Source organism: Vidua chalybeata, chromosome 3, assembly GCF_026979565.1.
Source record: "Vidua chalybeata isolate OUT-0048 chromosome 3, bVidCha1 merged haplotype, whole genome shotgun sequence".
Lineage (NCBI taxonomy): Eukaryota > Metazoa > Chordata > Aves > Passeriformes > Viduidae > Vidua > Vidua chalybeata.
The window spans coordinates 66,194,592-66,208,687 of record NC_071532.1 but is presented as its reverse complement, the minus strand read 5'-3'; the positions used below and the strand labels follow the sequence as shown (position 1 = coordinate 66,208,687).

Below are 14,096 nucleotides of genomic sequence, written 5' to 3'. Positions count from 1 at the left end.
GAGGCAAAATCCCCATTAACCTAGGAGAATGCTTTGGGTGATGTATTGTATCTATATATTATGAATCAGTTTTTAAATTTTCTCTTCACTGGGTTATGTCAAATAGACTTGACAACATTGCATTGAAGGCTTAGTGAAAATGAATCAGTCTCCTGCTCTTTTAGTCTTCTTAATATACATTATAATGCCTTTGAACCCTCTTTCCTCCCCTGCTCTTCCTGACTATTCTTCTGTGCATTTTTAAACCAGATTTGTCTAAGATATAGACTAAATTTATCCATGTCTCTCCAACATTGCAAATGATAAGCTGGAGTTAAGCCAGTTGACTTTAACAGGAATGTGCGTAGTCGTGCCTGGTAGATCACAGTCTCTGTGGCTCTTCTGATCAACGCAGAGAGATATTAATTTCAAATGCATATTTTGTGCTTGGAGGTAACTTTGACCTAACTAATTTGTCCCTTTCACTGAAAATACATCTCAGTCTTCAGTCAGTTTGTAGCCAGGACCATATGAAGTATCACCCAAAGTATCACCCAAAGCTGCCTGGAATCTGTCTGCCCACCTGAAGACCATAAAAAGGTTAAATTGGATAAAAACTCCCTGTTCAACACTATTATCTAAGTTAAATATCTGTCTTTTTGTCTGGAAGTAGGCAAGATAAATGGCTCTTATACAGGGAAACAGTGAATTGTATTGTAGCTACTGCAGAGAATTTCACATATGTTCTGCCGTGTTGTGCTGGCAAGGCTCCGATGCAGCATGAAGAAAGGGCACATTGCTCACAGTGTTAGCACATATGATTAAAGATACAGCAAGACAAGAAGCAGTCTCTCAGAAGAGTTTTAAAAGCCACTTATTTAGAAAAACCAATGCTTCCAAATCATTGAACAAAATAAACAGCCCATGGGGAACACTTGATCTTCTTTTAATCTGAACTACCAGCCACTCTGCTGCCATAGCCCAGAATATTCAGGTGCTCTGGACACCTTCCAAAATTTTTGTCTCCATCAATCCCTAGATGGTGGCTTTAAAGTGGTTGGATTTTTTTTTTTTACTTCACTTTTTTCTTTTTTTTTTTTTCTTGTTTTAAAATACTTTTTAATTTGCTTTCATTGTCTTTTTTCTTATGCATCTTTAAAAGCCATACTACATATAATGCATGAAAATATTAATTTCCTGAACTAATTTCTTGTTGCTTATTGAATGGAAACATGAGATATATGTTTATCTCAGTAATAACAATACTGTTGTTGCTCTCTTCAGAGCAGATGCATGCATTATGAGATGAAAGCAAAGATATCACAACTGTTTTCTATGACTTCTGAAGCATCACCGCCTTTTGGTTATGAAATCATCAGAATCTTTCTTCTAATTTTGTTCAGCTGTCTGTTTTTTTATTTTAACGAGGACTCTGCTTTTTTTGATATATCTGGTTACAGTAGGCTTTTACAGTCATGCTTTAGCCTCATGGGTAACTGCATTAATTTTAGCAAAGTGCCACAACAAACAGCAACAATGTTCTCTGAGGTGTGCATTACACCAGATTCCTAGAAGGATGAGCTTTTTAATAAACCCTGCCTCGCCGCATGTATCACTTTTCTCAACTTTCTATAAACCAAACTTACCTGGGCAAATCTCTCTGACACATGCCTATGATCTGTCTAAGCTAAGGGACCACACTGACATACATCAAGTAAAGGTGAAAAGCCATTGCACATATAGGTAATTTTAATCCATTCCATTTTTAAATACCACAATAAATTTAATTTTCACAATAAATTAAATAGCCATATTTAGTTTACAAAATAGAATTACTTAGTGTGAAACCAGTATTTACAAACATTGTACACTATGTACACCATGTTTAGCTTTGTCAACACACAAGTATAGAAGAAAAAAATTATTTGACCTTTTCTTGACACATGATTGACATGCTACAAGTGACACTATGGTCCATACAATAAAACAATAGTGCAAACTCACCACAGGAACTCTAAAATAATGTATGTTTGTATGAGATAAGATATTCATTTAAAATAATAAGAAAATAGTACTATTCACTCTCATTGTAAAAATTCAGCACTGTGTTTAAAGTGTCAGTATTCCTTTAGCAATACACATACCAAATATAGCCTCAAGATTATGCTTTCTCACAGCTTTACAGACTTTTGACAAGAATTTTTATGGCATAAACGAATGTTCTGCTTAGATCAATAAGTATGTCACATAAACACTTCACTAAGCGAGAGGAACACTGACCCTTTTAACAGTGTCTGACTTTGTTTCCCTAAATACTTCCTTTCCCTTTATTATTATATCTTAAAAGATGCAACTATATTGACAGTAAATTTATGTTAGTTACTACTCTGTAGAAAAAATCGATCCCACCGTATATTTGGTCACACACTGCATTATGTACACGTATGCATGAAAAAAGTTACTTTGCTAGTTGTATCTATGAAAAGTGCATATTTCAGCAGAGACATCCTATTGCATGCCTCAGGTGCAACAGAAAGTGTTGTTTGAAGTTTAGTTTAGGGCCAGTTAAATGTCCTCCCCGTGATCTGGTAAAATTTTTGATTAAAAGGATGGAAGAACTTGCGCAATTTGGTAATGACAGAGGTGTCCACCTCTGGATGGATGCGTCCCTTGCTACCTGCCAGGCACTTGTTAAAGACAATGTTAAATCGCAAGCAGTAAAACCCTCTGGTGGCATTGAAGTATAAATTGTACTGACTTATCCTAGGAGGAAGATTTAGGAACTTCTCAACAAGCTGGAGTTCTGGCAGTGGTTCTGTGATGAGCCGGTCTCCATCCACAATATGAAACTGCTCGATTGGGAAGTATTTTAACCATCTCTCCAGATGTTTTGTGTAGATGCTGGTTCTCACTGCCTTATATTTAGTGTTCACTTCGCAGGTATTAGGATCAATTGCCAGCTTCTCAAATTTGTAGTAAGTTTTGTTCTTTCTTTCCTTGCCTTCCAACACCTGAGTGTAATCAGAAATAGCTCTTGTGGTAGGTTCCCTGACAATGATCAATAATTTGATAGATGAGTTCATTTTGTAAATCCTTTCAGGTACTTCCTCGGTGATAAAATACGCGGGGCTTTTCTCAATTGTTATTTGATGAGGGTAAGAAAAAGGCATTTTTTTCCGGTACCACTCAATTCCCTTGGCATAGTTTTCATCATTGTCAAAGAAGTGAATCTCTTGAGAAGCTTTGACCACTGCAGGGTGAAGGTTCAGCATCTCCAGTAGTGCTCGGGTGCCTCCTTTCCGCACCCCAATGATAATGGCCTTGGGAAGCTGCTGAACCAGATTGTGCAGTCGAATTTGTTCCTTGGTGGCATTGCCCTTTCGGAATTCATGGAGCAGACCTCGCTTGAACTGCAGGGCTCGCAACGGCATTTCGTCCTGGCCGCGGGGTCCAAAGCGACCATCAATGGGGCAGAGGGGCTGCAGTCTGCAAGTAAAATAAGAGGTACTTGTAAAAAGAGGATATCTCCCAAGACAAATTTTATGTACAAGGGAATCCTGCTTTTGGGAACATATTCAAATGTAATGTGATGTGCCCATCTTTCAACTTTTATTTTATTCTGCCAATAGTTAAATAATTTGCATTTTTTTTTTTTTTAAATTTAATTGCTGCTTTTTTTTTTTTTTTTTGCTCTGATTTAGCTGGGAAATTTCTAACTTGACCCATCTGTCCTTTGCCAGCATATGAACTATGAGTACTGCTCTTAGGTCTTCTTGAACCTTGCCTAAACTTCCACATTCCTCATTATTTTGTGATGGGTTTGGCAGTTTTTAAAGCATTCTAAGATGAATTATATTTGGACATTTTGATCTGAAAATCCAGTTGATTTAAGTATTCTCTTTCCCACACTTTTCTCATTCTAGCCTGAAGTCTTCCCATTGTGTTGATCCAGAGATGGCTTTTTTAGTGAAGAGGAGGCAAAGGCATGAAAACCAGCTTTCAGCCAGTCAGAAACAGAAAGTTCAAGGTTCTGATTCAGATAAAATTAGCAAGGTACAAAAAGAATGGCAAGAAGAGTTTTTAAATATGCATTTATTGCATTGTTACACAGATGATTTTCTTATAATCACTCTTGTATCCTCCCACTGAACCTTATTTTTTCTTTTATTATTTCTTCTTTTGCAACTGCATTTTTGCACTATTCTTTTATATTCAGCTACAATTATTTCCCCTCTTTTCTACTTTCTAAATCTTTGTTCTTGTATCTGATACCACTGGATCCAAGAAGAGGTTCAGTAAGAAAAATGTCAAAACTTTACTTCTACAGAACCTTGAATAAACTCTCATCTCCACTCTCAAATCATTATACAGGCCAATATTTCACTGAAGATTAACTTGGTGTGTACAGAGAGCTTCCAAGGTCCTAGAGAAAATATTATTACTAATTTTTTGGAGCCATGCTCTCCAGAATTAAGGATATGTAAGAACAAAGGTTGCCTAGGCAATTTTAGTGTGAGCTTGCTGTGCACATATATTATGATACAGTTCTTAAATTACACAGCGGCATGCTATTATTTTTCACAGGACCCCTGCCTTAGCCAGTATACCAGATGGGCAATGCTCATTAATAGCTGTTTAGGTATTCAGTATTTATTCTAGTTTCTCAGCATGTGGCCCCTCACTCATTTACTATATATTATTCAAACCCTGCTTTCAGGACATAATTATTTATTTCTTTGCAGGTTTTCCATCCATCACTGCTTGTTGGGTTTCTAATTTGACACTGATTCTAGGACAATGGATGGTCAGGACAAAGTACTTTTGATCCCCCTGGCTGACCTGTTAGCTGCTTCCTTGATTATCCAGATGCTGAGAGATATAGCCTGTCCAGACAGAGCCGAAGAAACAATCCATATGACATTGCTGGTTTCACATGAGCTCTAGCTAAGTCCTGCAGACTAATTAGAAAGTGTGATAAAAAGTGAGTTCCTGTTATTTCTTGTCTCAAGTGTCTAGCTTCTTCTGTCTCTTTGCTCTCTGCCATCTACTGAAAAAGCCTGACTTGGTGGCAAAGACTGAATCATTGAAAAGCTGATGCAAACCCACCCATATTGTGAAAAAAAAAAAATAAAAAGGAAGAAATGTCTTAACAATGCTACAATTTGGTCAGACTGTGGTGTGGCTGGTGAGAGTCTTAATGCATCAGCAAGGTGGCAGTTAAAAACATAAGAAACAGAAGGTGCAATTGCTGTCTCTGTTCTCTTCCCTCTCCTTCTGTGTATTTGTTATTTGTTTTCAAGCAAAGAGGATTCCACAACAGCAGTTCCAGACCCATCTCAACTAATTTTATCTCTAGCTAGCACTGCCTTCAGTGTAACACAACAGCTTGTCAAACAGGGTGGTTTCCTTTGAAAATAAATAAATACTCAAGATACCCTCTAGCCTAAGGGAAAAGATTGGATGTTGTTAGTAGTCCTTCCTCAGCCTTTATATTTCAGGTTTTTTTACTCTTTTCCCCTGATTCTACTCTCTCTAAACAATAAAAAAGTAACTTCTAAAAGATCTTGGCATTTGTAAGTAAAGGGCAGATCCTCATAGTTTAAACCAAGATGTAACTATTTACTCTCACGTTGCAACATGCTAATATACTTAATTGTCTGAGTAATTTTCCCACTAAGTAACAGTTCTTTGCTACAAAAGAGTATATGGCACTTATTATATCACTGAGTTGCTCTCCCAGGTAATTTCTCAAACTGCTACAGTAAAACTCCATAATTCCTCTTGAGAGAACCCGCCAGAAACCAATTAATCTCCAGGAATTGTATTTCTGAAAAGTTTGAAAACAGCCAAAGTAAATCTGGTAATCTTAATGACCTGTCTCACCTGATCCAGAATACTTGCTAATTTTCTTCCAATGAAGGTATCACAGCAGCAAAAGTTTATAAGCCTGGTTCCAGCAGGAGTATTTTGTAGCATGGAAATCAGATGTGGAGGCTCCTGGTACTGCTAATCAGGGAGTCAGGTAACTCAAAGATTAATCCAGATATGCTCAAAATTGCCACAGAATCTATTTGAGCTCCCACATGTGAAGCAGATCCATGCACTCAGGAGCTGAAGGAAGGTGGCCTCCCCTGAAGGGAAGTGCTCATCTTATCAGATTTTATGACTCAATGAATCATATAAACTAGTGGTAATTTCCCTTTGGGCCTAAGGAAACTCAAGACACTGCTGTTGGAGAGCCTAATCTGAGGCTATTAAACATGAGCCACCCCCAGCTCTCTTGTTCAAATTAGATCAGCATAAATTAAGCATAAATGAATCTGGATTTCTTCCTGAACCATTAGTTATTTCAAAATCTGTTGAACCTACTCAGCATCCTTTTACTGAGAGATTCAACAATGATGAGGCAGAAGAATATTTCTAGTTAATTCATCTGTGTCTTGTCCTTTCTAGTACTTCTTTCTCTCTATTTCATAACAACTCCATACACAGGACTGCTTTTTAGCAGTGTGGTAAGCTTCCCATTGGGTAAAGCAAGAGAACAAAACTGAATTTATTGCCGTTGGCAACACTATGTATGAAACCAGCGGAATTCATTGCCACAGGAGGTCAGCGAGTCAAATACTGTGGAGAGATAATTTTATAGCCATCAGTAAATTCTGAAGATGTGCAAGCATAGATAATAGGAGAAGGTTAATTAGACTTCATGCCTCTGAGCATAAAATATACTTTTGCAGGGACCAGTAAGGATTTCTGCCTCCATTTACAGAATCACAGTAGTCTCAGTGAAATTTCTACTTCTGAAGCATCAGAGATGGTTTGAATATCAGGGGAAAGAAGATATAAGTTCCAGGGCTTAATTTGCAATGCACTTGGTCCTAGCTGAGTACATGGCCTCCGTCTTCTGGAGTGGATTTGAAGAGTCGAAGAAGGCACCCAGTGATTGCCAATGGGGCCCCCCCGTTATCTAGCAATGGACAGTAGGTAGCTGTGTTTTCACTTTCCAAACACTGGATAGTCACACAGCATTGTGTGACAATTTTGAAGCCAACAATATGTTGCATCATTTAAAAGAAGGATAAGAATATAGCATGAACATTTGCAAACTGTCTACCTGCTTCTGGAAATCTTATAGGCTTTTTTTTCATTCATTCTTTCTAAACAGCTTTCTTCTTTTCTTTGGTTTTTTTTTTTTTTTTTTTTTTTTTTTTTGTTTGTTTATTTTTTTGTTTGTTTGTTTTTGTTGGTTTTTTTTTTTGAGTGTGTTGTGCCTTTGTGTAGCACCTACCGCAGCAATCCCAGGCCATTTCAAAGCTGACAGGAACAGCAGTGTCAGTGCAGGTAGCACTACTGTTGCATTGTCAAAAACCAGTCAAAACTCAGCCTGGTCAGAAGTGCCAAACACTCTTTGATTTTCTCTGCTGTGCTTTCTACTACTCTCCAGGAAATCATTTGCAGAGAAAACCCACTTATTTAGCACATTCAGCTACAGAAAATACCAGCTAATTAACATAGTTAAAATTCTCAAACCCTGAAGCAATCTTTCAAATGAAATAGTATTCAAAATTTGACGAGCTGCTCTGCAGGCACATACTTAATTTTAACTACCACTGTAGCACATTAATTGCTTGCTCACAAATTTAGAAAAGGAGATGTATAAATACATCATAACTGTTTTGCTGAAACTAGAGGTCAACACACAGATGTACACAGGCAAAATGAGCTACTGTAATGACATTTTTACTGGATGCTGGTTTATTTCTTCTCTGAAAACAAGTGTCAGTGTGCTCAGAATACAAATGGACAAACAGAAAAACTTTGACACGGATGACTGTGATTATTTTCCTACTCTCTTCTCCAAAGGGTAGGAATAAATAATGATAACCACTATTAAAATAGCCAGTCATTTTGTCCTCCAATACAAATAGACTCTAAGAAAAAAATTTCAAAAAACAAAGCATGAAAGCAATCAGACCCTTGAAGCAAAAACTCAGACAATCTTAGCCCATTCTACATAAGAGAGCAGCTACTTAATGACTTACCTATCCAAACTCCCAACTCTGGCAACTAGATATAGGAGACTTCCAATAGCAAGGCTGCCTAGCACAAAGAGCTTCTGTCTCAGCAACGCCTGCTGTTTGAATAGCATGGCCCTCCATCAATCTTCAGGACTTCTTCAGTCTGCAGAGACAAGAACACATAAAACACTCATCAGAAAGCATAGTATGTACAGGGTAATGTTTAATCAGGTGTTGCAGCTGATTAAGCCACACTTGCAAAATCTTTGCAAAACTGCAAAATAAGTAGTTAAACTTCCTTTTTATTTTTGCTACCATTTTTCAGTCCCACATGACAATGTATCTGGGGTAGGATGATAATTCTGGAAGTGATAGTTCAGCTGCATCCACCATTACTAAGGCTGTTGGATAGCCACAACGTAGGTCTTTACTGTAGAAACTTATACTGTAATAGGATATATTCTTAGGTAAATATGTTTATATTTTAAGCCTTTTGGAATCAGACAGATTTAGATTTAAACAGAGATTTAAATGCCCTGATGTAAAGTAAAGCTGCAGTAACCATGAGTTAGACTTGCAGGTCCTGTGTACAGTTTATGGAGGCACATTTACACTATCTCTATGATTATTAGAGTGCATGCTGGAGAGAAATCTAAGAAAGATGTCCTGATTCATGCCAGCAAGTCAATTATGACAGAACTGAGAAGCAGGTAGCTGGGGTGGGCGCAATAATGATTTTTCAGCATCAGTGTATTCTATCAACTGTGCCTGTGCTGGGCATAAGTCTGGTCTGTTCTGTGGAGAGCCACTTAAGCTTCTCACCTGCATGACACCAGCCTGGACTGTCACCTCAAGACCTGATGGGACACCAACTTTCACCTTTGAAACAAGCATGCCTACATCCCCAGTTTTTAGCAATACTAAAGCATATATTTAAATTTCTTTTTCTGATGTGCTTCAGAGACCATCTAAGTCCTATACTTGAGCATTGCTTCAAATACTATAGTTATTGAGGCAGTCAGGAGTAAAAAAACATGACCTTATGCCAAGACGATTTAAGCAGGAGATTCCTAGCCAAGGCAGAAAGAAGTGCTGAGTAAAACTGCTTGTCTTTAGTTTGACTCTTCCTTAAACATTAAATTTATATTCTGGACTGGATTACATGTGTGATCTGTGCAGATCTCTTTAGAAGAATCAAACTTGGATTCCTAATATGTTCTTACATGAACTGAGGAGAAAGATCAGCTCCTCCTTTCAGAACACAGTCAAAGATGATATGGTTCTTCATTCTGTACCAGTTCTGAGCTTTCTTGTAGATATGCAGGAGAATAAAGTTTCAATAATTTCACTGATTCAGGAGGGGTAAAGCCATACCATCTACCTACCTACCTACGTAAAAGAATGCTTTCATCACCAAATGATACAAAAATCATACACATAAATTGTAATCATCTGAAATACTGATCCAAAGTCTCATTCCCTTTATCGGGGAATATTTACTGTATTATGGAGTAGTTTGAACAAAAACTTTTTTTTCCAAATTTTGGCTGGACTTATTATGAACAATTTTTGATGTCAAGTTTTTAAAGTTTTACTGCAGCAAAGCTTCTTCTGCAGCACATTTTCTTCTTTTCCAGCCTTAGGATTTACATAAAGCAAGACTAGGATACATTATTATAAGCATGAAACTATATACACAGGCAGAATTTTTGGTGAGATTGCAAGGTTTGGCTGGCCACTGCTAAACACAGCCTAAAAACATCTTTCCATTTCTGGAAATATCTTTTTCCATTTCTGCCCATGATGTTAAATTTTTGGCCCAGAAAGCTCACTTAAAAATCCAGGAAACAGTCAGGAAGATAATACAAGCTGGAAGCCTTTCCCAGCAGGCAGCACTCATGTAGCCTGCCTGCGTCAGGGCTGGCTGGGTTTAAAGGTGCAGGTGCAGGTCATTCCAAACTGGTTTTCTTCAAGCGTGGTTGAAGAGCCATTCTGAAGCACATTTATTTTACTGTTATAGAGAAAGCTTTCTAATTTCAACCCACCATCTTTTGATAACAGAGCCATGCAACGCTGAAGTTTGGAGTCTCACTTGGTCTCTAAAACACTTCTGGTGCAATAATAATAACTCCTTTTACGGCCAGGTCACAGCTCAGGACAACCTATCATGCAGGATAACTAATCATACATAATATATTGCTTTTTACATAGATAAAAACAAGTCTATAATAAGAATTCTTATTCTTTATTGCAACAAGAATAATATAAAACACAGAGTAAAAGCAGTTTGCAATGTAAATAGAGAGACAGAACAAGTATTACCATCCTTTAAGAAATAAATAAGGAGCAGAGATTAAGTGATTTGCTCAAGGTCACAGAGAAAACCTGCAGCACCAGTGAGATTCAGTCTGAAATAATTTCTTTCTAGTGTTTTAACTTCATTGTAAACTTTTGCCTTTTTATAATATACCTTTTTTTTCCATAAAAAATCATGTATAAATGAGGAATTCTATACATTGAACAACGCAGAAAATATGTAGGCAAAGTTGAACTATTAAGAAAAATGCACAGATGCTGCACCTCTGTGTCGATTATGTTACTGCTAATTACTCTTTTAACAATTTAATTTAAAAACATGAAAGAGAAGGATATGAAGAAGAAGATGAATTTTCATAGGTACGAGGTTTTAAATCTTTCAGTGCTGCTCCCTCTAAATGAAGGTTTCACTTCAGTGCTACAAAAATGAACTTTGTCTCTCAGGAAACATATACATATACAGCCCTCTATACATCAAACTAAAGTGTTTTCCATGTGTTCCTCTTTATACAGGCTCTTGGACCCCACTTCAATCCTGCCTGCAAGCCTTAGTGAGGCTGTGGCGGTCATCAGGCCACAACAAAATCAAATTAATGACAAGCTGTTTCCTGAAATATATTCCACAAGGCCTCATGACCTCAATATTAATGTTTGAAATTAGAGTCAATACAAAAAAACAACCAACCAATCAAACCACAAAACAAACACAAACAAAGCAAATCAAGCAAATCAATCAACCAAAAAAAGCCCAAACCAGTTCCAGTTTTATATTTGCACGTACCTAAGTACAGAAAACTTTCCACAGAATGACAAGTATTAAGCACACACTAGAAATGTAATGATGACGTTATGTATTTGTTTGTTTCATTTTTGTTTTCGTTTTTAGCATATAATTTAAAGGCCATGGAAAGAGTTTTATTCCAGAGAGATGGTCTCTATAAAACTTTCCCTTGATGCTAATTTTTTCCTGAAAAAAACATGGAAAAATAATATCTTGACTCCAGAAAAGGCTACACCTTGCAATGGATGTACTGAGACAGCTCTGTGTTCCAGAGGAGAGGATTGAAAAAACATTTAACAGAGTTAATACAACCAGAATGTGATTAAGGTGAAGGTCCCTTAGGCGAAAATGTTGCTGGAGACTAACATGGCAACACTTAAATGAAATGGAAAGAAGAAATGAAAAGGTTGAAATTAAAATTCTGGGAAGTATTACCATGTGCACAAAGTTTTCTGTAAGGAATGCATACTTTTAAACTTTACAAGAAGCTGGAAGGCAAGATAAAATGTAATCCAAAGTGACAAGACTTTTAGCAGTTATTTGAGGCAAATAAGGGTGTTAAAAAATTTTGCTCTCTTTTAGGGACAAGAGCTGAACTGTCACAAAAGCTGCTGACCAGTGGGAGGAGGGCTGGGAGAAAGTTTCCCAGGCAGAACTTTCCCAGTAGTTGAATGCTGAATGTAGAACCTCCCACCCAAAGAGATGACAGCACATTGTTGCACAGCTCCAGTGGGCTTACATTAGAAATATCTGTCTTGGACAAGTAAATTAAATATGCATACAAGAAAGTTCATTCCTGGCTATCTGAGAGAGTCATAATGCACAAAGAGCAACACAAATTGAATGCATGATTTCTAGAAATGTGTGAAACATCGTGTATATTTAAAAATGTGGTTTGTAAATTCTGTGTAAATTAAAAGTAAAATGTGGTTTGTGATTTCAGATGTACGTCTGATCTGAATTGTTAGACTGACGTGGTACAGTTCAATAAAGAAATATGAGAAAGTGGCCTTACCAGTGTATTGATGTGAATGCCTCATTTAACCCCTTTCCCTACATTCCCATTTTACTGGTGAGAGGACCAGGGTTATTGAGTGAATTGCCAAGAGAAGACAGTACAACTGTGTAGAACTCTGATGATAATACCAACTGAAAAATAGAGGGACTGTTCCTGACAAGATGAAGGGATCATGGATAAAGGTAGATAGTGGGTATGCTGGACAAATAATGTAATTTTTTTGTGAACTGTTGTAAAAGTTAGGTTTTGGTTCACGTTAGGTCAAAGTCAAATGAGTAGGAGAAAACAGGAGAAGAAGCATACCAGTAATGGTGGCATTACTGGTAAAAATCTGAATTGTGCAGAAGCACAGAAAAGAGAATCTGCTGCTATAATCACTTATTCCAAATAAACAGACAATGAAACCAGAAATTGCCAGGAACTTGTTTACAAATGATCAAAGGGAAATTTTTGGACACATGGAGCAGACATGAGAAGATGTTATAGATAAATGAATAGCATGTGGCTGATTATGGATGGAAATATAAGAAACAACAAGAACAACTTCCTTTCTTTTTTGCAAACAGGCTGAAGAGATACAGTCCTGATGGAGTTACATAATTAATCAAAATGAAGTACAAACCAAAGGCAAATATGCACAAAGGGGGCTGGAAAAATAACAAGTAGGATGTGGTTTTTGTTAGAATTTATTGTTTGCTGTGTTTATTTTTTTATAATTTTTCATACCAGCAGGGGTCAGCTGTTGACCAACAAATATTTGTTGTCATACACTGCCGAAAGATCTTTGAGTTTATAGGAGATTTAAATACAGTGATAGGAAACAAGTCAGGGAACTTATCACTGGGCATGTTTGCATTATGTCTCTTGAATATTAACCACAGTTTCTTCCATTTCTCACTGTCACTAAAATTCATACAAATCAAGCACTTAGAATTTTTCTGGGGTATGAAATCATATGGTGATTGGGAAAGGAGAGAATTTATGCCTCAAACTGTGTGCATTCTCCCCAGCTCATGGTCTTAGTCATGGTCTGCCTGGAAGAGTCATCATGTTACTGCTACTTCTTCTCCTCCAGGTCCTTCCCACTCCCTTTTTTCTGTCTCACTCCTAAGGAAGGTCTGGGCTAGTGGCAAGGAAAAGACACAGTGCTGCTGTACTTTTTCCCCAGTAGCCTGTGCTTCGGTGGCTTCCTTAATTGCAACAGAACTATTGCACCACATGAGCAGTGTTAAAGAACTAGAATGTTCATGATAAAACAGAACATGATTTTTCATTTGAGAGAGGATTTTCATTCCTAATAGCATTGTACAGTCTAAGAAGAGACAAAATGCTTCCCTTTTTTGACACAGTAAAATAAAATGGATAATAGGAACTGAAAGATTTGAAAATACCATTTATTTTAGGGAATGATAAAGTGCTGACCCTGCAGAAAAGGAACTTGGATTTTTTTTTTAATTTTTCCTTAATGGTTCATATTTCAATATAAGAAAGAAATATAATTCTCATGAGTAATCACAGTTTTCAATTTTTTCTCTACCGCATGAGACTGAGATGGAATGAAGTAAGATTAATGCACACTTGCTCAACTCAGGTTTCAAAGAAAGAAAAGAAGGAAATATAACATGGAAGAAGTTCACAGATTCATATAAGTGTCCCTGTGTACTAGACCTGTCCTTTTCTCCTCATGACTCATATTGACTGAAAGAGTGGAGAAAATGTCAGCAAAGCTGATGGAAAACAATAAACAATACAGATAAACTCCAACATAAAGATTTCCTATACTGTTATGCCACAGCTGTGACAATAACCTAAAAATACCCTTTTTTTTTTTCTTTTGTATGCTGTTGCAGAGTTTTGAGATTTAGGACTGCCTTTAAGCTGCCCTTGAAGCCAGTTCCTTGTGTAAAGAAGTGGTGAAAGCCTTTCTTCAGAAAAGCTGCTAGGCTCTGAGACCACCCACAAAATCAGCATCTGTATGTGGATA

At 37.1% G+C, this 14,096-nt stretch overlaps 1 protein-coding gene across 4 annotated transcripts in view; it reads right to left on the bottom strand.

The window, feature by feature from the left end:
- Positions 1-1,117: 1,117 nt before the first annotated feature.
- HS3ST5 (heparan sulfate-glucosamine 3-sulfotransferase 5) overlaps positions 1,118-14,096 on the bottom strand; it is a 193,062-nt gene continuing 180,083 nt past the window's right edge. For all 4 annotated transcript variants that reach the window (XM_053939587.1, XM_053939586.1, XM_053939588.1 and 1 more), the window contains 2 exons: positions 8,022-8,160; positions 1,118-3,465 (listed from right to left, as the gene is read on the bottom strand). In XM_053939587.1, the coding sequence (XP_053795562.1) occupies positions 2,535-3,465; positions 8,022-8,128 (1,038 nt within the window). In that variant the 5' untranslated portion in view covers positions 8,129-8,160 and the 3' untranslated portion in view covers positions 1,118-2,534. The remainder of the gene's footprint in view (positions 3,466-8,021; positions 8,161-14,096) is intronic.